This window comes from Miniopterus schreibersii, assembly GCF_964146895.1.
Source record: "Miniopterus schreibersii genome assembly, chromosome: 17".
Taxonomy (NCBI): domain Eukaryota; kingdom Metazoa; phylum Chordata; class Mammalia; order Chiroptera; family Miniopteridae; genus Miniopterus; species Miniopterus schreibersii.
In genome coordinates this window covers 17,842,428-17,863,997 of record NC_138117.1, presented here as the reverse complement: position 1 = coordinate 17,863,997, position 21,570 = coordinate 17,842,428, and the positions used below count along the sequence as shown (strand labels likewise).

The 21,570-nt window shown below is 39.9% G+C and overlaps 1 protein-coding gene across 2 annotated transcripts in view; it reads right to left on the bottom strand.

Annotated features, from left to right (window-relative positions):
• The window catches only part of RP1 (RP1 axonemal microtubule associated), a gene marked incomplete at both ends in the record, with an annotated part of 119,564 nt that extends 108,709 nt beyond the window's left edge, over nt 1–10,855 (bottom strand). Inside the window, 3 exons of one of the 2 annotated variants that reach the window (XM_081116268.1) lie at nt 1,705–7,346; nt 9,139–9,310; nt 10,247–10,855. In XM_081116268.1, the coding sequence (XP_080972394.1) occupies nt 1,705–7,346; nt 9,139–9,310; nt 10,247–10,855 (6,423 nt within the window). Of the gene's footprint in view, nt 1–1,704; nt 7,347–9,138; nt 9,311–10,246 lie in introns of those variants that run through there. The other variant, XM_081116269.1, reaches the window with a different exon arrangement.
• Nucleotides 10,856–21,570: the final 10,715 nt, after the last annotated feature.

Sequence of the window (21,570 nt, the reverse complement as noted above, 5' to 3'; positions counted from 1 at the left end):
GACGTAGCAAAAATAGCATTGATTTTCAAGAATGAATGACTGGGTTCTCATCCCGACATGATACTTACTCTGCCCCCTGACAAAAGTAATCTGGCTCCCTGCTTCTAGGCTGTCTCATCTGCAAAAAGGTAGTATCAAAGCCAACAGTGTCTTTATAAGGAAGGACCATATACAATAAACCTGTAAGACTACCATAGCTCCTGGCAAACAGTAGGCACAAAATTAATGATAACTCTTCTCCCTTTTCTATTATTTCCCCACAATGTTGGCCCTTTTATTTCACCAAAAGTACTCACTGCTCATTACAGAAGCTTACATAACATTACAACTTTCACATTTCAATTAGGTATGTATCCCTTAATGTAGAAAAACCATACTTTATGTAGAGGCAGTCTTCATCTGGAGAAATAAATAGCAACTCATAACTTTTTATGGATTGATGACTCCCACTGAGCTGAAACTGAAGGTATTCTTTATAAAATTAATTTTTTAATTATATTTTTTTATTTTTTAAATTTATCTTTATTGTTTTTATTTTTTAAATTTATCTTTATTGTTGAAAGTATTACAAATTAATTACCTTTTAGTTTCTTAATGCCAAATTTTTTATTTTAGCACTCCATGTGTGGCTCCACAAAACATTAATTGTTCTACTTTGAGTCAGTTCCAGACAAGAGACATAGGTTTAAACATTTTATAAGACTCATTTCTATGCTATCACATAGTCAGGGAAAGGAAGGAATTTTAAAAGGTTCCCTGGTTAAGTCCCAGGTAAAATACCACAGTATTCAAAACAGACAATTTATGGTTCATAGCATAATTGAATTTATACTCTGAGCAACATGTTTTTATTTACATATAATTATTTTTTATTAATGCAGGTTAACATAGAAAGAAATCTGTCAAGTTCCTCTTCACAGAAGCACTTTTTCAATTCTGAAAAATTTAAAGTCACCTTTAAAGTCACCTTTTTTCTTTTTCAAGTTAAATCATTCTAGCTCTTTCAATTTTTCTTCACAGAGTATACTTAAATTTTTCCATTTTTATGACCTATTTGGATTTCTTGACATTTTATTAATATTTTAAAAATTATAATTTATAGGCAAAGTACTGGAAAGGCAGTTTAGTAGCAGAGCAACTTTTTCTAATTGTGAATCCTGTCCCATGGAAATGCTTGCAAGTTCATTTAACAGATGTTCTGAGGAAAATTAAATTCAACACATTTGGCACAAGAAACTTAAGAGATTGTTGTGGAGGTCTTACAATCATACCTTTATCAAATCAGTAAAGTTAATAAATCAAGTGCTTTGAGGCTATGTCTAACCTATTTATTCACTAATACATTTTTGCACTGAGCTGATAACATTAAAAAAAAAGGTATTCCTGTACTTAGGGCATTAATAATGTCCTAGGAGAAAAATCACAGATACAGGAAATTATACATTATCAGAAAAACAACAACACACACACAGAGAAACTTCCAAAATAACAGAATAGAAACTGAGTCTGTAATTGTTGGAAAAATGAAGAACAGAGGAATGATAAAAGTCAAATCAGATTATCAAAGGTCAAACTTTTACGGTAAACTCATTTTGAAGAAGTAGGAAATTCTTAGAGGTTCTCCAGTCCATACCCATTCCAGGTACTTCACCTTATTACAAGGAAAAACACTCACGATGAAGAAAAGCTATGGTGATACTGAAATTATAAATCTTCCTGTTCCTCACCACTTTCAAAATCAGTTAAAATGAACCGGTTTTCCTCTTCCCAAATAAAAAGGTTCTCACCCTCAAAAACATAAAATATTTTTAATATATTTCTGTTGCTAATATTTAAGGATGTCTCAACTTGGCAAACTAGGCAGGCTTGCCCAAGCATTTGAAAGAAGAAATAATAGTTGATATTGTCCCTTATTACTTGGTTCAGATTCTTCCTTGAGCTCTGGACTCTGTTGTTTAATAAGTTGTTATTTTCATCTACTTCAAAGATTTCCTTTGTCTGACGGCTGGGGTCTTGTGCGTTTGAGTTCACATTACCCATAACGAACAATGATGTGTGCAGGAAATTCACACAAAACCTTTTCTTTAAATAGAATTGAAATGTATTTAAAATAGTTTCTTCCTCTAAGTCCAAGAAGTTAATTCTTTTTAATTTTCTTTTATCTATCAAGTCAAATGTGCTATTGAAATAAAATGGATCAAATATATCACCAATAGCATTATCAATAAATGCCTTTCCACTATTTGCTGTATTCTCATCTCTGAACATGGTTTTGTTTGACTCTAGTAAATAGTGGTGTAGTTTCATCCATAAATAGTTGTCCAAGGAATTTTCAATATCAGAATCTTTGCAATATGCCACTCCTCGGTCTTCCTCGTTTATAGGTTGGAAAATAACTGTTAGTATTGGGCAATGTTGACCACAAATAGCATAGAGTTTATCCAGGGAGTCGCCTTCCTGAAGTGCACCACGATTATTATTATTTCCAGGCAAAGGCTGGTTTTTAACAGTGTCATCAGAGACAGGATGGACTTTGTTGGCAGCAGTAAAGACATGAGTGACAGATGTGCATACTCTTTCTGACCTAAGGTTACCCTTCTCCTCTGCATGGTGATTTGGTATTCTCCCCTTGGAACAAGTTTTGTTTTGAACATCTAGCAAATCCTCATGAAAAGGCTCAGAGTCACTACAATGGGGCATGTTAAAATAACTGCATTTCAGTTCCAGGGGTTGAGTCAGTTCCTCCAATTCTGAAAAAGACAGTTCAGCCATGTTTGAGCCTGGGGCCAAATTTCCAAAATGTGAATATGGTACCTCATTACTATTATTATCAAGTAGAGTATCTACTGATGTGGTGTCTGCATTGCCACATGTGCCAGAATTTTCAGGAGATGATACTCTTAGCAGGTGATTTTCTTTCAGGAGCCACGTGCCCTTGTCAATCAGTACTCCTTCCACTGTGTCCCTGATGACTCTGTTATGATCATTTCGTTCTGTACTATGTTCTACAATGTCTCCCATATGATAATTGGCCTTCATGTCATTAAAGTCATAGTTATCTTGTCTTTCCTCCTGAAATTTCTGCAACTTAGAAACTCTGGGTACCTGTTCAGAAGAGCCAAATGACTGACCTTCAGAATCATAAAGATCTACTTTTCTAGCACAGGGAAATTCCATAGAATTGCAAGGACAAACCTGAGATCTGTTTGGAGGCCCAGGGAAAAAAGATGGTTTAACAATCTCCACCTTACCATAAAGTTTTTCTATTGTTCTTTTAACAAATCCTTTATTGTACTCTTTCTCTTGAGCAGTCTCCTCGCCACTGTCATTGGGGCCATCACTGGACAGTTTATTTGGCTGATCATTCTCGCTATCTTGTGTGTAGTCCAACCATTCAGAAGTCGCTGTTCTCTTCAAGCAGCTTTTAAAATTAAGAGGAGACTCTGAACAACTTCCAGTTTCCATGCTTTTCACCATCATTTTTACTCTCATTTTCGTTTCTCCTTCATTGAGCTCTTCAGGAGTGTAGCAAAACACTAAAGATGGTGGTGGTGTCCGCTCCCTACTGATTGCCTCACAAATTACACCATTCCTTCTTTCTTCTGTAATGTCCCTGCTAGAGACTTCTATCAATTCCACATTTTTACTAGCCTCTAACTCTTTTTGGATCAGTTCTTCAGTGGTTTGCTGTCCTGCATTTACCTTTGTATTAAAAATATCAATGTCCTGCTTTTCTAATTCTTCAAAAGATTCCAGTTCTGAAATATGTCTTTCACTTGATGTCATGCTGTTGGTTATTGAGCCTGGTTCTTCAGAAGTCTTGGATTCTTCCTTATCAAAGGATGCATATGCATTTTTATCCTGAAATTTCTTTAATGAACAATTTCTAGATTCAACTAGAGCTCTATGTTGCTTATCAAATTCTGGTTCCATTGCATTTAGGGAAAAGCCACAGTGGTTTAAACTGCTATTCTGGTGTGGCATCAACACATTAAAGCCATGTTTATACCCAGGGTCTGTCAAAATATTTAGGTCTTCCTGAACATCATCAACTCTTTCTAACTCTTCAGTCAATTCCAAATTATCAGTATATGTGATATCTTTGGAACTTAAAAAGTCATTGGTATTGCAGACTTTAATGGGAAGGCAGGCCCCATCACTTGGGCAAGCTGTCTCATAAGTACGGTTTTCCTCATGAGCACAAGCCTTAGGAGAAGATACAGCATCAGCACGTAAACAGACCTCTCCGGGGAAACAAGCCTGACTCATAGAGCTCTGACCCATGGTACAGACATCGCTATGGGAGAAAATGTTACTGAGGTTACAAGTCTCTTTTGGAAGATAAATCTTACTCACAGTACACACCTCACATGAAGAGCAAGTCACCTCTGAGGCATGAACTTCAGGAGCACAGTCCTCACTGGCATTTAAAGAGAGTTTCTGTGTTTTTTCATTTTCAATGCACTTAGAAATTCTCTGACTGTTGGGTGTGGAACAATTTGCAGAAAGACCTAATGGAACCATGTCTTGTCCTTTCTCAGTGAGTCCAAAGGGATCTGTAGTCGACTCCACTAAATTGGCAATAGCAGCCTTCAAGTCATCAGCTTCCTCTGTGATGGCAATGTGCTTTAGAATCTCCAGCAATGCAAGTATTTCTGAAGTTCTGTTGGTAGTCTTGTGAGCATCACCTTGACAGTAGCTATTCACACTTCCCTTTAGGTTTAGCACCAGGAGCCAAGCTAGAAGGATATTAGTGGATGAATTACGTATTGGGGAATGGAAAGGAACATCTACAAGTGAGCCTGGCACTTGAACACCACCACTCTGAGTCTTGTGAATACTGGGAACTAAAGCTTGCAGTTGGTGAAGCAACAGTACTGGTAAGAGGTCTTTTGGAGGGGCCTCTTCCATTGTATCTACTTGGATGGCAGCCTCTACACTTTGCCCTTTTGCAGGTAGGTTTATTTCTTGGTAAACAAGGCTTGGTAAACAAGGTCCTGACTTTTCAACAGATCCCTGACTTTTAGTATTATGATTATCAATAGCTGACTGTGACAAAGTACAACATTCATTCAGAGAAAGCAAGAAAGCATCATTCAGGGATTCAACTTGGCTCTCATGGAGATCTTCAATAAGTTCTTCACTGTTACCTTTGCCAAAAGATTTACCTACCTCCATACCTAGGTTATCTCCTGTCAAACTGGCATTTTTAGTTATGTGCTTATTATTTTCCATGACAAAATTCTTCCCTTTTTCAGAACTTATGTGATAGTTATTTCCCGGAAAATCATTGTTACAATTTACTGCATTCCTTTCCTTTTTGCATATTGGTGCTGATTTTTTAGGTTGCAAAGCTAAATGTGGATTTATGTTCTGCAACCATCTCTGTATATAATTTTGAACTGAACGATGGGTAATATCCTCAGGAAAAACAGTTTTTTTCAAAGAAGCTAAGGAATTTACCCTTGTCGTAGCATGTTGTTTACTTACAATAGTTCCTGATTTCAACTTATCCCTTTTTTGTTTTTTCTGGCTTTTTAGAGTTATGTGTGAATTATTAACTTTTGGAACTAAACTCCTTTTTTCCATTCCTCTCAAATACCAAGATGCTATTTCTGCCTGAGCCCGTGGCCCACAAAAAGCACTGGGGTTTTGCTCAAGAAAGTTAATTACGTGAAATAAATTTTGATTTTCAGAAGTACTTTTTCCATATCTGAACTCATTATGGGGAAATGCTTTATCTCCTTGACCAGTTTCTTTTTTTGCAGGGCCCCCTAGGTTTATTTTGTTTAGTGGTCTGGATTTTCTTTTGGGCAAAAGTCCTTGAACCTTAGGATTCTGAACAGTATTTAATTTATTTCTTTGGAAATTCTTGGAATTAACAGGATCGAGATTACTTTTGGAACAAAAATAATTTGTTTCAATTACGATATCACTTGCATGGAGTTCTTCCTCATGAAGTAACCCTCCTTCAACCGGGATGTGTGGATCCTGCAATAGAATTTCCTGTTCAATTCCACCTCCTGTGTTTATTCTCTTACTATTACAAGGAATTCCTTTGGTTGCAATCTCTCCATCCTGATGCCTATAACTTTTCATTTGCTGGTGAGATTTCATCTTTGTTGTGCTGGCAACAGATGATGAAATCTGCTTTTCATTTTCTGGGGGTTTTGTTAAACCGCACTGAGCAAATTCATTAATTAGTCTGTCAATTCTTCTGGTGACAGTAGAGGATCCTATCGAAACTGGGGTCTCAGAAATAGTTTTGTCAGTTCCTGAGTTGTTGCTTAAAGAATGAGCTCCATCTGTTAAAACAGGGCAGAACCTATCATTGATGTTACAAGTTCTTAAGTTCTCCGTACTAGTTTTGTGGTCTGGTGTTACACTATCAACTGTATCTTCCTCCACAATTACGTTTTCTGGTATAGTGTGTGGAAAGCCATCATCATGGGACATCTCTAACCTCTTCTGGCTTGTAATTTCTATAACACCAGCACTTACTGAACTTGACTTGAGCTGTCTGCTTTCTTTTTTTCTTTCTAAAGATGACTCCATCTGCTCATTGTTATCCATCTGAACAAGTACTGGTTTGTTAGATACTGATGACATTTTACTGCAAGAATGTGTAAACATGTGATACTCAGATTTGTTTTCCCCATCTTTCCTTTCTTCACTATAGGAAAACTGTCCAATCATTTTCTCTTGAACTGCAGTTTCAGATACTAAGGTCACACTCCCTATCACAGATTTCTTTTGTCGCACTCTCCTTGGTCCAGGTGTAGGGGGCCTATAAAAATGATGCTCTGCTTGATCCTCAGTTCCCCGGATGGTATTTGTGTCCATAGCAGAATTCTCCTGACCAGAAGAACTGTAAGTTTCAGCCTCTTGACCTGTCATTTGAGTGTTTATCTCCTCTGCCAAACTGTCCTCTTGATCACTGCCTTTCTCCAGAGGTGAGACATCTGCAGGCAATGAACGTGCTGCAATCTTTAAACCAGATGACAGACCATCCGTTCTTTCTGGAAAACTGCTTATCTCACTCTTTTCATGACTATTAGAAAGACCAGCTCTACTGATACTGGTTGTCCATTTTATGGTTTCCTCTTCTTTTATCTTGAATCGAACTTTCATCTCAACTGTCATAGTGCCATCTTGATTAAAAATAATTGATTTCTCAACATCATCTTCAGAAGGATATATCAATAAATTCTGAGAACCCTTTTTTCCTAAGGCCAAGCAATGTTCAGGAGCAAAGGAATGGTCTGAGTAGCAATCATTATTATGCATTTTGTCAGAAGAAGCAGAATAAATCTGAGACCTTAGGCTTGAACGCACATGTGTGCTCACTTTCAAGATTTTAAGAGTAAAAGATGCCCCACATTAAAATATCATGTGGAAGGTAGAGAATTATATATAAATATATATATCCAATACACATATCCAATAGAAGAGGCAGCAAGGAAAGAAAGGAAAAAGGAAATTATTAGTATGAAAAATACCGTATTTTCTAAATTTCCTAGTAAGCTATGTGTCTCACCTCTACGTATTCACTGGTTATTTGAATTCACTGTGATAGCTGGTACATTTCTACAAATTTTTCTTTAAAAAAGAACTTATCATCATACTTCAATGAGGAGATTCACAGAATTTTAATTCTGAGTTGAATAAGGCAATTTTAAAAAAGAAAGTATAAGCAGAAATTGCTAAGGATTCTAGCAAAAATAGATTTTTGTGGTGTTGAGTTTTTTTGTTTGATTTTCTTTACTAAAATTCGAGTCTAACCAAGTGCTGCTGACTTATTCAAAGCAAGTAATAATTTACGGTGGTAATTCTTTTCCCATCTGTGCACATCCAAGAGAGGCATCTATAGCATTATGAAAGCTAAAGCATTTTTATAATTTAAAGGCTACATTAATCAAATAATAATAATTAATTTAGTATTCACTTTGTATAATCAGTGCATCTAATTTAATATAGGGCACAAAAGAGAGCGAGGCATAAGGCCCAGATATCTCACTGTCTTTATAATGTGTATCTCTAGAGATAACCTTGGCACTCACGCTTCTTATACCCAATCTAATTCCTACTAGTGACTTGTATAGATTTTCACATACTTGTCATCAATTAAATACCTTTAATTTTTCAAAATATAAACCTAAAATGTTTTCTCTTGTTCCTCTGTACTTTTATTAAAACTATAAATGAAAATGTCTCACTCATAATTTTTTAAAGTAAAACTTAAAGAAGCCCTCAGATTCCCTGAAACCATCTAAAATCATACTGAAGCCCAGCCGGGCTTGGCTCAGCGGTTGAGCATAGACCTAAGATCCAGGACATTGGGGTTCAATTCCCAGTCAGGGCACATGCCCAGGTTGTGGACTTGATCCCCAGTTGGGGGCGTGCAGGAGGGAGCTGATCAATGACTCTGTATCACTGATGTTTCTATCTCTCTCTCCCTCTCTCCCTTCCTCTCTCTAAAATCAATAAAGATATATTTAAAAATAAATTTTAAAATAAAATAAAATCATACTCAACCACCAACATCAAACACAAAATAATAAAATCAGTTTAGCAAAATGACCAAGGTAAAATAATACTACTATATGCATAAGTAGTATTTAAAGAACCTTTTCTTTAAATAAATAAAAAGTGAATCTAAGGGTCTCTGGTTTTTACTTCAGTAAGTGGAGAATATATGTAGTTAGAGATTTATACAAACACAGTCACTCAACTAACCTACTGAGCTCTGCATGATACAATTTAGAGACAACTCTGCAACTACCAGAGATGTCACTTACATATTCCATAGAATTCCTCTCCAAATAAAGAAATGCTGGCATTTTGATTTTTTATCTAGGAATTATATTAAAGAAACCCATACCTCCTCAATTCAATTTAAACACAAATATCACTGATTGATTTAGAAAAATATTTTTAAAAATTATGAGATAAACTTTTATGATTCTTTCCCACTATAAATACAATTGATTTCAGTTTATAATGTTTTTGATCCCATTTTCTCTTCTGTGATGAAGAAAGGTGGTCATTTAAGCATGGATTTTTGTTGTTGTTGTTGTTGTTGTAGGCCTAACAAAATCTCAATGCTGAATATAAATGCTATATATTTAAGTGACTTACTCTTTCGGCTTTCTGACCTAGTATTTCCCTTGGGGAACACACGACGAGAGACCCCTGGTAATCTAGCAGGAAGCAAATACTTTTGGGTGTCATAATCTCCTGGTTTAAATGGCTCCCTCCCTGCTGCCACCACAACTCCAGAGCTCAGAATCACCGCCTGGAGACTGGAAACCTAGAAGAAACCAAAGAGTTATGGTTCTTACATAAGTAGCATGAAGTTTTGTTCTCTCCATATGATTATTTTATAACTGATTGAATTAATTCAACAACCTTCTGAGCGGGAAAGAGGTCATTACCCAGTATTTGTTAGGCACCAGTGATGCACATCAAATAAAGGATTACCAAAGTGAAGGCAGTCAGGGTTAGACCAACACCCTATGGAGCCTACATACTAGCTAGAAAGAGACAGACCCGTCTTCCGTCAAACTAAAGAAATCTTTAAAAGGTGTGCAGCTCTGCCCCTGCCTCCCCCACCAAAGTAACCAGCTGTAGCCACATGCCTACCCTGACCCTGAGCCAGATGGTAAAGGGCCTGGTGGACGCACCAGGACCAGGAGGGTGAGCTCTAGTGGACACACCGGGCAACTGCAGGGGAAACTCTCCTGGCCCCTCCGCAGGGATCCCAGGAAAAGTCCTTCTCTACCTAGCAGAATATGACTCTTGGGGACTCCTTTTCAAGAAATACGGTCAGCCCGGCTGGTGTGGCTCTGCGGACTGAGCATCAGCCCACGAACCAAGGGGTCAAGGTTGGACGGGGGTCAGGGCGCAGGCCCGGGTTGTGGCTCGATCCCCAGCAGGGGGCGCGCAGGAGGCAGCCGATCAATGATTCTCATCACTGATGTTTCTCTCTCTCTCCATCTCCCTTCCTCTCTAAAATCAATAAAAACATTTAAATATATACATATTGTCAGATGAGAATCTGTGCCAACACATTATATGACTCAGTGCTCAAGGAAGGCAGAAAATGGGAGGGCGCGTGGGGGAAAAAACGAGCTCCTTCCTCGCGCGCCGCATGGACAGGCTTCTGCCTGGGAAACCCAGGGGCCACCCTCCAGGCGCGCGACCTCCCACGAGGGCGGGGCGCACGCGCACGCAGCCGAGGGCGCACCTTCCTCCCGTCGGTGGCGTACAGCTTGGTCACGCGGCACTGCATGGCCTCCGCCAGGTGCTGCAGGAAGCCCTCGAAGCTCCGCGTGACGCGCCGGCTCAGCAGGACCACGCGCCGCGTCTGCGGGGCCCCGTTCCGGAAGACCGCGAGCCGGCGCGGGGCGCGCGGCATGCCGGGAGCCGGGCCGGGCGAGCGCGGCGCGTGCGCGCCGGCGGCCAGGCCGCTGCGCCAGGGCGGCGGGCGGCGGCGGGCGGCGCGCAGGTCCAGCGGCCGCGCCCTCCCGTCGTGGGAGCACAGGTAGGACTCGCCGTCCTCCAGCTGCTCCAGGCGCGTGATGCTGTGCCTGCCCCGCGGGGTGCTGATGTTCCTCACCCCGAAGGGCAGGGGCACCTTTCGGGACAAGCTGTCCAGCAGAGCGTCGAAGGTCTTAAAGGAGCGCGGGCTCACCACCACGCTGACGCCGCGGAACTGCGGGTCCCCGCTCTTGTAGAAGCTGACCCTTTTCGCCACGACGGGTTGGGGGACGCTCATGCGGCGCGAGGAGGGAGCCTGCCCTTCCGAAGAAGCCGGATGAATCACGGAAAAACCGGAGGAAGGAGTTTCACTCATTTTGGCCAAGACCTAGATAGGGGAGAAAATTATTCGTCTCCAGAACCAGAGCGCCGTAAAGAACGCGTGGTAACGACGGCGCCGCTCGTGGCGCTGCAGGCATCCCGGCCCTTCCAGGGGGTTCATTCATCACTTACTCATTCATTACACCTGCCTATTTTGAAACATAATGTTTAGGGGCTTGCAACAAAAAGACATATATGAAAGTTAAAGAACGGTGTGGCTAATTTAAATATAAAAACAACCTAAACGCCCAACCGGCATGGCTCGGTGGTTGAGCATCAACCTATGATCCTGGGGACAGGTTCGATTCCCGGTCAGGCACCTGCCGGGTTGCGGGCTCGATCCCCAATAGGGGGCTTGCAGGAAGCAGCCGATCAATGATTCTCTCGTCACTGATGTTTCTCTCTCTCTCCCTCTCCCTTCCTCTCTCTGAAGTCAATAAAGACATATTTTAAACACACACACTAATAACTAGGTAAATAAATTATGATATATACGCGCATGCAGTGGAAAGCAATGCAACCATTAAACATGGCTTTGTAGCTCTGTATTTATTGGCATAGAAAAATGATCATGACCTATTACTAAGTGAAAAGCAGTTTGCAAAATACATATGCTATGCCATTGCCCATGCGTTCAGTTGGCCCTCTGTATGCACAGATTTCACATCTATAGATTAACCAACTGAATGGAAAATATTCAGGAAAAACTGTTACATTTTTGCTAACTATGTATGTTTTGTGTACTATGTAGTTAGGCCTACAATGGTTGCATCTGAACTAAATATGTTCAGACTTTTTTCCTTGTCATTATCCCCTAAACAATACAGTATAACAACTATTTACACAGCATTTACATTGGATCAGGTATAGTCATCTCCAAGTAATTTAAAGTATAAGGGAGGATTCACATAGGTTATATGCAAATACTATGACATTTTATATATGGGACTTGAACACCCATGGATTTTCGTATCCATGGTGTTCCTGGAACCAATCCCCCCATGGATACTGATGTTCGACTTGTACATACAGGGGGTGGGCAAAAGTAGGTTAATAATAATGATAAGTAATACAATAATTAATAAGTAAATAATAAAACAAGGATAAACTCAGTATTTCACATACAACTGTAAACCTGCTTTTGCCCACCCCTGTATTTATTATACTATGGGAAAAGTCTAAAAGTATGTACAGCCCAATATTGATGGCAGTTTTCTGTGGATGGTAGAATTAGGGATAATATTTGTATTTTTCACACATTGCTAAATTTTATGAATCTTTAAAATTAGCAGTTATTATTGAACAATTAAAAAATAAGAGACACAAATTAGAAGCCATCCAATGAGAAAATTAGTTCTGCGTGCCCTGACAGTCAAGGAAAAGAGGGGAAATAGGAAAAATTTATAAAGTTCAAATTGTTGGATGGACCCAAGTGAGTTCATCCAGAGAAAAATGTTTTCTGACATTAAATTCTAGAAGAAATGTATCACATAAATCCTTAAATAATAGCCATATTAAGATTGTGTAGCCCCAGCTGGGCGTGGCTCAGCAGTTGAGCATCGACCTAGGATCCAGGGGATCGATGTTCCATTACCAGTCAGGGCACATGCCCAGGTTGCAGGCTCCATGCCCAGTTGGAGCATGCAGGAGGCAATCAATGACTCTCTCATCATTGATGTTTCTATATCTCTCTCCCTTCCTCTCTCTGAAATCAATAAAGATATATTAAAAAAAAAAAAAAAAGATTGTGTAAAATGTTTCCATTACAGATTGTAGAATGCAGGAAAATTATCTAACACACCACTAATCCTACTTTGAGAAACTGCACTAAACAACTATGTTTTCAAATGACTGGCAGCATTGTTATGGGCTGCTAAAACTGGTGCAATCTGAGTACTGCCCCCATTCGTGGTTCTAAAACAAAAACTTCAGGAGGAAATTTCAGAGCCATTTTCAGCCAGTCACTGAGAGTCTGAGTGACACAAGCTTCTTGTGAAAGAGTTTATCTGTTTCTGGGCTTGTTTTTCCATTGTAGCATATTATAGGCATTTTCTACTGTTTTAAGTCAATAAAATTTTTAGTGTCTTTTGACACAGAAAACCCTTGCAGCCCTGAAGACAAACTAAACACACTAAATAAATGTGATCAGTATTATAGAGATGAAAACAGCATGTTTGTCATTATAAATTAGCTATAATAAGTCTGGCCCAAATCACCTACTTAAATGTTTGCAAGCTGTCATCTAAGATTCTTCATGTATCTCCAGTATAATTGGTAAATATTATTTATGTGTAACTTAGAAAAATGAATTTAAAGATCGGCCTAGAAATTAGATGTGTCTTCCCTTCTCCCTCCTCAAGGGGTTTAAAGTCATTATAGTACTTAAGAGAACAGCAGGCAATGAGGATCAGGAGCTGGGGAATCCAGCTTTGCAGTGGAGTCAGCAAAACCGCAACCTCCTCTCATCCTCTGCTAATAACCTTTGGTCTGACCTTGAGCACGCTGCTAATCTCTGTCCTCACCAACCATAAGAGGGATAAATTCCTCCAGTATTTAAATAAAAGGCTCCAGAACTCCTTGCCTCCAGATATTTTTTTAGGTTGGTTTACTTACATATTTGTTTGAAAATATTTTTCACGAAGAGTGTTTGAGATACATTTTTTACCTAATTTTGGAAAATTGTATTTATCTTTGTGTTAAGTACATAGTGAGACTTTTAATTTCAATCATTTTCTGCCTGGATCTCACTATTTGGTGAGCAGTGTACCTGGTGATAATGACGGGAACACAGTTATGTGAGCTCATAGGGCTAAGGGTTCTGGTTTATTTGTTTGGTTTGTTTTGGGGGGGTGACTAAAATAGAGAAAGATTTTGTGCTGGGACCAGGAAGGAGACCATGGAAGAGAAGGATAATTGGCGAGAAGGGGTGGCCCCCATTGCTCCTATCCCACTACTGCCCAACCCTGAGCGTTGGCTTTGAGCCTGATGCGTGAAGGGAGGAAGCTGAAAGTACCAGGCCCTGGGAAGATGCCAGATGCCCAGTATTTGCAGAAAGTACCTACAGCAGGGTGCTTGCTATCACCTAGATGAAGAGACAATAGCAAAAACAACAAAAATACAAGTTTTCATGGTCCTGGTTGCATGTAAGAGGATCTCAGAACTCCTAGAGGCACTGGAGGAAGTTTTAGATAACGTCGAGATTTTTGCACACATGAAGTTGAGGTTTAAGAGGCTGTGGTAAGGTGGGCATTGTGTGTATAGCACAGAACATGATGAAGATCAGTATTAAAAGGGTCTACGTGCATACAGTGCACAATACCATCCTTGGGGAAGAGAGTGCCAGCCAGGTTCCTTCCAGAGGAAGTGTTTCAGCTTTTGCCTTGATCATATGTGTCTTGTACAGGGACCATGGGAAATTCCAGGGTAATTCAATAGCACAACTGAGGAAGAGTCAGGGTACCATGAGGCCATCACGGAGAGACGTGTGGCCCAGCCTGAGGGATTGGGGCTGAGGGAGGGGAGGCAGGGCAGGGTCTAGAGGGAAGCCCGTGTGAAGCTGTGGTGCCAGAGGCAGGGTGGTGGAGACGCCCTCCAGCAGGAAGGGAGGGCTGAGGGGAGAACCTGCCAGTGCACAGGAGCACCACCAGGCACATGGTTAGTAAGTCGTGACACTAGTGTCCCCTTTCGGGAAAGAGAGCTCCCAGCTTTCCACAACGTTTTGTTACCCTGACTCAGTTGTGCTTTAAAAACTAACCAGAGCCCTGGCCCGGTAGCTCAGTTGGTTAGAACGTCGTCCGGATATGCCAAGGTTGCAGGTTTGATCCCAGGTCGGGGCACATACAAGAAACAACCAATGATGCATAAATAAGTGGAACAAATCTACCTCTCTCTCCATCTGCATGCCTTTCTCTCTCTCTGAAAATCAATAATAATAATAAAAAAATCCGAATTTGGATGGAAATTTTAAAATGTCTCTTTACATACATTTTCAATAATAAGGTTTGTTCTATCCCCTCTGAAATTGGAATATGGCAGTAACATACTTAGTGGGGCTGTCTCGGGAACACAAAAACCAGTAGCCCAAAGCAGCCCCATTCTCCCAGCAGGTTAGGCTGAAGGGGAAGGGGAAGTGGAAAGAGGTTACAAGAGAAACCGTAGAAGCTTAAGGCCCATCGCTTTCCTCGCCACTGACTTCCCCAGAAGTACCAAAGGACCTGACGAACAAACTGTCCTGCCTCCAACCTAAATTATATTGAAATCTGCCTCTAATGAGTTGGCAGCTTGCTACCAATATCGTCTCTTCTCATCATTTTCTTCAGTGCCTAAAGTCAGACCATGAACTGTCATGAATTGTTGTGCATGTATTGCTTCTTAAGATTAAGCAGGGTTTCTAAGCACCCTGTGGTTCCCTCGGTTCAGCCACGGCTGTGCTTACCTATGTCATGACTGGTCTCCAGGATCTGTGCTGCTCAGTTGTCTCTGCCAAGAGATCTGCACCTTCCCTACACTACTCATCTGACAAGACGAATGGCAGACTTACAGTACAGCCACGCGTCATTTCACTAATGGTATCTTAAATGTCATTTTCTTCCATGAAGTAGGAATTCTGGCAATTCAGAAAGAAGGATGACAGAAAACAAAATAAGAAAAATGGTGTATCCATAGCATTAGTTCTGTGGCAATTCAGAGATTTAATGTCGCAAGAAAAATTAGTTCATTTCACAGATTATCAGAGCTATGCGGTGGAATTGAGGGGTGGGGTTCAGAAAGGACAGTCACCAATTATCCCCTATGGTAGTCACAGCATTGCTGAATTACAAGCAGCTTTTTTTATAATGGATTGCAGAGATTTCTCAAATCAGTCAACAGTGCTTTTATCATAAGGAAAAAAACTTTACTCATATTTGATTACACTAGAATTTCTTCATTTCCTGACACTGAAGTCCGTCCTACTTCAATATTGTGAAGGTTTGTGACAAATTTGGGTAAGAGATAGTAATTATTAGGAATATGTATTCCTTTTCTAATAGTTAAAGATAGAACACAAATATGTAATCTAGATACAAAATCTAAAATAAAGTATAACTACCTACACATAAACTATTTTCAAAATAAAGATTTCAAGTAATTTTGTACTTACCATAACTTGAAACTTCTTTATTTAAAAAAAAAAAAAATGTTTTAAGTTGTTTGGATAATTCACATGAAGGTTACTGGGTATGTAACTTGCTCATTTCGTGCAAAGAAACAAACGTCTTTGCATTTATTGTTAGCACATCCACTCAGGGATTTAGTACAGCCAATTAATTTAATTCAAGGTGATGCTAATCGCCAGACAGGATTTACCTTAAAGGGGACCACAGCCAGAAACAAATGAGTTTCTAGCATGCTCCACAGTTTTGAAATCTACCTAATTAGAATTTCCCTTGTATTATCTTGCTTACCTAGTATCATTCTCAGGAAAAAACACTTTGCCAATTTATAAACATTTCTCTCCCAGACAGCCGTAAGTCCCCACTTACTTATGTTAAAGAGAAAAAAATTGTTATGCTGCCAAAAATGAAATAATTGGACAGTTTACCATCTTTTGAAAAATAATTCTGAGTCAATATTTGCTCATGGTAGTCATTAAAAAAAAGAAAAGGGCCTGAGCCTTTTTGTTTTTAATCCAAGCACCCCTTATTACCTCATCAGAGTAGTTCTAATGAAAATGGGCCAGAAGTGTAGACAAATTGGCTGCTCAGCACATCACAAGACAAATGAGAGAGGCAGAGCCCGATGAAGTAATGCGCTTCTGCATACACAGCACTCTTCCCTCACTTTGCTTAATCATGATGGGAATCTGAACATGTTTCAGGACTTTCCACACATAAAGTCACCACACGACACCTGCTGCCCCTCACGGCTACCTGTAGCCTAAGCTGATTTGGAGACACCTGACCCGATCGGATTTCCCACCAGGCTTCCTGCCTCCGCTCCGGACCACACAGGCAAGGCAGGGGCCCTTCAGGAAGGAAGGAGAGGTTCAAACGTGTCCCCGAATGTTGTCTCCAAACAGATCGCAGAAGGAAAACAACTATGAAATTGTACACTTTGTCTCATAAATACTGACTTTGTGACGAGTCACCAATTAAAAAGTAAAAAAAGAGTAAGAAAGGAAGGACAGGACAGAGGGAAGGAAGGAATGAGGGGGGGAGGGAGGGAGGGACAGAGGGAGGCACCCCAAATGCAGAGTTTTCCCCATGCCTCAGCATGCCTATCTGCATTCTAACATCTGTAAAGCCAAACAAGAGAGCCTGATCTCTACCCTGTGCTAGATCCTGCAAATGTGACGACAGATAAGGCAGGCCCAGCTTCTGTTCTCATGGTGCTTAGGACCTAGCAGGGAGACAAACTCAGCCCAAATGTACTCTACTAACCAGAATATTATAGTACAAAACGATACTTGGAAGAAAGAAATAGCTAGCAAAGATTTTAGTATGCACAGTTGGTTGTAGTTGTGATATTTGTTATTAGGATATTAACTATATTTAAGACTTTCTAATTTTCACTACATTCCCCTTATTTAAAAAAAAATTAATAGGATTTGCCTGTTTTGGACAGTATTCATGAAAAATATTTTGGACATTCGATAGAAGTAGAATCATGGTCAGTGTATATGTACAGCCACTTCATGTTATTTTTTCAGCCAAATTATTTAGTAATTTAGTTAGCCAGGCACAAAGAACTGTCTAGAATGAAAACGGAAGGCACAGAAGATTCCTACATGTTTCCATACATTTAGCATCCCACCACAATCACCTAAGGCTTTATTAAGGTATAATTTACATGCCATAAAATTAACCAATTTAAAATGGATGATTTGATAAAATACTTACAGAATGTTGCAACTATCACCGTAATATAAATTTAGAACCTTTAGAACGCTCTGATTTTAGAACACCCCAGAAACTTTGTACCCGTCTCACCACCCCCACACCAGCCCTAAACAGCCAGGAATCTGTTTTCTATGTCTATGGATTTGCCTGTTCTGGACATTTCATATAAATGGAATCATACAATATGTGGTCTTTTGTTACTGACTTCTTTCACTTGGCATAGTTATTGAGCTTCACCCATATCGTAACATGTATCAGTTCTTCATTCCCTGTTATTGATACTAATCCATTTTACAGACTCTTACATTTTGTTTTGTTTTGTTTATTTATTCATCAGTTGAATAGCATTTGGTTTGTTTCTAGTTTTGGGTTCTTATAGGTAATACTTCTATGAACATTCGAATACAAGTCTTTGGTGGTATCACTTCTTTTTAAAAGAAAAAAATTACACATATCCACATACAGAAAATACTTTTGATTTTCTATTTACCTTGTTTACATATGGTAGAATTTCAAAACTTATTTTTATTGTGAAGATGATGCATTTTTAATAAACCTCATTACTTACCTGTTTTGTCATTATATATGTTACTTAAAGGTCATGATGTCAATACTCTTACATTATAAAGCAGGATGGCAGAACAGTTTCTAAGAATTTATATACCAGATCTAGATGCAGTGGACCACTTCTTATTCTTCTTGCTAAATACAACTAAAACCTTGAACATTAAAGATAAAAACAAATACTGTGAAAGATACAGAGACAGAGAGAGAAGGGCTCTGGATCTCAGGACCCAAGGAATGATATAGTAATGCATTTTCTGGATGGTTGTTTTTTTTTTGTCTAATGCATCCCAGAAAACTGGAGAAGCCAGAAACCCAGAAACACCAATAGAGGCAGATAAAAAGTGTCCCAACAGAAGCCAGCTATTTCTAGCCAAAGGTCCAAGAAAGTGGGAGTCTAGCAACGGAAAAACAATAGCTGTCTACCCCAACCAAACACCACAGAGAAATCCTATTACTGAAGTAGAAGTCTATATATCCCCAAAATTTATCATTTCTGTTGTTGGACTAATACTTAATTTTAATTCAGCACAAATTATTGAGTTATAATCAGTCAGAATTTAATAAGTATTTACTAAATGAAAGAATAAAAAGAATGGGTTTCTCTAAAAAAATTGTTTTTCAGGGATAAATTGCTTCTTCTATAAAGTCTTTGAGAGTGTTCAAAATATTGTAAAGAAGTATATTTTACCATAAAAATAATGTAACTATTACTGAAATGAAATGCAGCTATCCTCAAAAAATATATAACCAAGCTAGGTTTGAGAGACAAGTCAATCCACAAAATTATTCCTAAACATCTTTGCAGAACAATAAAGCAAGGTTTTTGCTTAGAACAATCAGGTACGTAGACCCTAGGTTCATACTCTCAACTGATGAGCAGTCCTTGGGGTTTCAAATCCATTATTTCAGTAGCAGCATGCAGTATAATGTACACAGGGGATGGAAAAACCGGGGAAAGAAATGCAGCATGGGAACAAATCTTTGATAATTGGCCTGGAATAAAATGGTGGTTCTTTAATGGAAGCAAAAGATATTTGCCAAGCACCGTTCTAGGCACCAGAGAGACAGCAACAAATGAAGCACAACCTCTGCCCCCCAGGAACCTTCGTTCTGAAGGGGAAGCTAATGGTGCAATAGGCACGGCTCATGCCTTATTTCACACACGTCCTCCAGCTTCCTCCCTGCATCCTGCCTCGGGGAGCTTCGAAAGCCAGGTAACCCCATTCCCTAGGTCAGTAGTCTGAGTGATCCTGCTTAGGCCGAGGCAATGTAAGGAAGAGCTGAAGGAGCACTTCTGAAAGCTTTTGCTTTCTCGATAAAAGAAACAGGCCCACCTGGTGCCACCCCCTTTTCTGTCTTCAGGCCTAGAGCACAGAAGTAACACATGGAACTGCTAGGAGACAACAGGGGTGAAGGTCAAATGTTAACACGCTCAGGGTGGCCAAGTAGAAAGGCAGGAGGAGAACCCTGGTGACTGTGTGAGCAGCTGGACTAATCTGGCAAATGCCTAACTCTTTAATGAGAAAAAATTAATGAGAAAAAATTCCTGATACCAACTGCTGGAACAGAACTTTTATCTGACTCAGGGGAGGTCACATTAAAAAAAAAAAAGAGTCTGTTAAAAGAGTATAGAGTGGCTCACAGAATCTTGGAAAGGTCTAAAGAACAAAGCTCAAAGATAAAGTTCCAGGAACAACATAAAAACCTTTCATAGAGCTGGCCTCATGAGCAAGCACCCACATGGCCCAGAGCCCAAGGTGCAGAAGTTTGCACCCTTGCCACTTTTCCTCCAGGAACATGATTGTACTTCAGATGAGACCAACCCAGCACAGTCACCTTGGCGGTCACCCTAACCAGAAAATCAATTTCATGGGGAGCTCGCTGTTTCACCTTGCTCACTTCCAACCTACACAAGCACCTGTGCCCTTAATGGGGAAAAACGAAAGGAAATATGTAGCTTGTTCAGCTCCTACAGGAAGAGACAGTCTTTGCCCTACAAAGGTTCATAAGGTGAGTAATCTCCCAAACACAAAAAGGGATTCAGATGCTAAGAATCTAAAATGAATTGCAAAACCTACCGGCGTGGCTCAGTGGCTGAGCATTGACCTATGAACCAAGAGGTCACGGTTGGATTCCCGGTCAGGGCACATGCCCAGGGTTTTGGGCTCAATCCACAGTAGGGGGCTTGCAGGAGACATCTGATCAATGACTCTCTCTCATCATTGATGTTTCTATCTCTCCCTCTCCCTTCTTCTCTCTGAAATCAATACAAAATAATTAAATAAATTGCAAATATGCACTGTTATGGTGGGTGATTTGCAAAAATGATTACAATTCCCTACGAATCCCTTTACTATGTAATCTGTAGCTCCTCCCATCAAGAGGTGATGCCTGTTCTCTCCCCACCCCCACCCCCTGAATTTTGACTGATTTGAGAATAGAATGAGTCAGAGGGAGCATTTCGCCAACAACAAAATTAAACCTCAGGAGCATGGGTGCACTCTGTTCTAAGAATCCTCTATTACCCACCATATGAATAGGCCTTGGCTGCTCTGCTAGATAACAAGAAAAACTTACTCCAGGTGCCCCAGTCACCCAGCTAACAGCTAGCCAACCCTCAGAAACAGAGCCACCTACCTGACCGCAGACACATAAGTAAACCCAGTCTAACCCAGATCATCCATCAGAGCCCAGCCCACTGGGCTCAACCAAAGAAGTATAAGCTCAATAAATGTCTGTTTTAGCCACTAAGTTTAAGGTGATGTTTTATGCCATAAAAGCTAATGGACAGAATTTCAGACAACATAAACAAAGAAAATTAGTAAATAAGGTGATTTAAGACTTGAAAAAAATAAAGTAGGGTAATTTAGCAGAAAGTAATGAGGTCCACTCAATTTCTCGATGAAGTCCTCTCTGAGAAGGGGATATTTAAGGTGAAACTTAAATCCAAAGGACAAAAAAACAATTTAAAGATATATAGGAAATGTATTCCAAACAAAAGGAAGAATATTTGCAAAGGTCCTGAGGCAGGAATGTGGCCAGTGTGGCTTAAAAATATGAACAAAGTGGAGAGTGACGAAAGGTAACATCAGAGAAATAGGAAGAAACCAGATTGGCCGGGGCTCTCTGAACCATGGTAAGGATTTTGGGTCTTACTCTGCTGAGGTCATCTGATTTATGTTTTAGAGAGCTCACTCACTTGCTGTGAGGCTCATGGATGTTAGAATAGCAGGAGGAGAGGCTGGAGCCCTGTCTGGTAGCTACT